This window comes from Pundamilia nyererei, unplaced genomic scaffold (genome assembly GCF_000239375.1).
Source record: "Pundamilia nyererei isolate P.nyererei 1_Seehausen unplaced genomic scaffold, PunNye1.0 scaffold00303, whole genome shotgun sequence".
In the NCBI taxonomy this organism is placed as follows: Eukaryota; Metazoa; Chordata; class Actinopteri; order Cichliformes; family Cichlidae; genus Pundamilia; species Pundamilia nyererei.
The window spans coordinates 445,998-447,722 of record NW_005187704.1 but is presented as its reverse complement, the minus strand read 5'-3'; the positions used below and the strand labels follow the sequence as shown (position 1 = coordinate 447,722).

The window sequence follows — 1,725 nt, the reverse complement described above, 5'->3', positions numbered from 1 at the left end:
CCCTGATTTTATTGTTTTAAATGTGTTTATATATATATATTACTTATCTTATATTATTATTACTATTTTTCTCATTTTTTTTAACATGCTCAATGTATCATGTTTGGCATGTCAAGTGTACAGCACTTTGTGTTCAGCTCGTGGCTGATCTGAAAGCGCTATATAAATAAATTGCTTGCTTGCTTAACCTCTTAAGGAAAACTGCTGAAACAGCAGCTGTAGACTGTCATCATCACCACAATCAACACGCGTTAAATTCCCCTGCATCTCTGTCATGAGTTCATGTGTGCAAATGTCTAAAAATAGTCACAATTACAGTACTTATCGTAACTGCTACTTAACTACTCAGGAGAACAGCTGTTAAAGAGAGGTGCTTTCTGAGGTGGCGAGAATTTAAAATGCACTTCATGTACCTGGTGCACACAGATCTGCCTGTAAGAGGTTATTGATGAAACTTGCAAATGAATATTTCTGAGTCGACAGAACTTTAAGACAAAGGAAACTCGAATTCACAAAGAATATCAATTTTCTTCCAGTGCACCTCCACACTGAGTCTTATGGTTAACCCACCTCCTACGTCTCACTTTGAACCCCTGCTCCATTGTGAAATACTTTAGTTTGCAGTTCAGAACATAGCGTATTTCACATTAATTGTCTCCTCCTGTCCTCTCCTCAGCCTCTCATGCGGCCTCCACCTTCAACTGGGTGCTCTCTTGCCTTCTGGCTGACAGCTCCTCCATCCACACTTCAGAGACTCTAGCAGAGATAGCCAGAGTGCTCAAACCTGGAGGGCAGCTGGTCCTTGATGAACCAGTTACAGGTAAGAGACAGTCCATTCATCCATTTGCTGCTGGAAGATAAAAAAGATACTCCAGATGTCCCACTTAGCAGCTCCTCTTGAGGGATGCTGAGATGTTACGGAGTCTCATGAGAGTCTGGATCAGAGTGTTCTTGACCCTGTGATCTAGTGTGCATTTTTTTCACATCTGAACCAATCACTGTTCAGTTATTAAAAGGTTAAACACCTCCTGAAGTAGGAGCTAAGAGACCCCAAAAAAACAGGGTTCCAAGAAATCTTCTAGTACCTAATTCCTGCAGTCATAAGAGCTGTGAAAAGGTTCCTGTGCCCCTGGAACTGGGGCATTTTAAGGAGCTCCAGCATTACTCTAACCTCTCCAAAAGTGGATTCTGTTCATCTGGACGTAGCGTTTTGTGGGAGAAACGTTTCGTCACTCATCCAAGTGACTTCTTCAGTCTCAGCTGACTGCAGGTTTCCCCAAATCTTATAAACGGTACATTTGCATAATGACTGAAACCAGCCCACTGAAGGAACAAAGGGCTGGGAGGTCAGTTCCTTAATCTTAATTATGCAAATTCTCATGACCATTGATCAACATTAACAACAAACAACAAACCATTACTCTGACCGCTCTCTGGAGCCTGCTACTCGTCCCGGCAGGTGACTTGTAAGGATGACAGGTGAAATAGTAACCACTGGCAATGCAAAGTGTTCAGGTATCAAGTTAATCTCACTTCAGCAGCATGACTGACGTGACTTTGAATGAGAGTGAAGGACGCTGTTGTTTGACACGTGATACAAGAGTGGCCTAAGTGTGCACTGTTACAGTGGAAACGCATTATCGACAGCAGTTTAGGTGTATTTATCCTCTGTGTCGATGTGTTTTAATGTGCTGAGTATATCTGTGTTACAGAATCAGAAGGACA

At 42.1% G+C, this 1,725-nt stretch overlaps 1 protein-coding gene across 1 annotated transcript in view; it reads left to right on the top strand.

The window, feature by feature from the left end:
- ciapin1 (cytokine induced apoptosis inhibitor 1) overlaps positions 1-1,725 on the top strand; it is an 8,085-nt gene that overhangs the window by 2,603 nt on the left and 3,757 nt on the right. Inside the window, 1 exon segment of the mRNA XM_013915434.1 lies at positions 677-830. Coding sequence (XP_013770888.1) covers positions 677-830 — 154 coding nt within the window.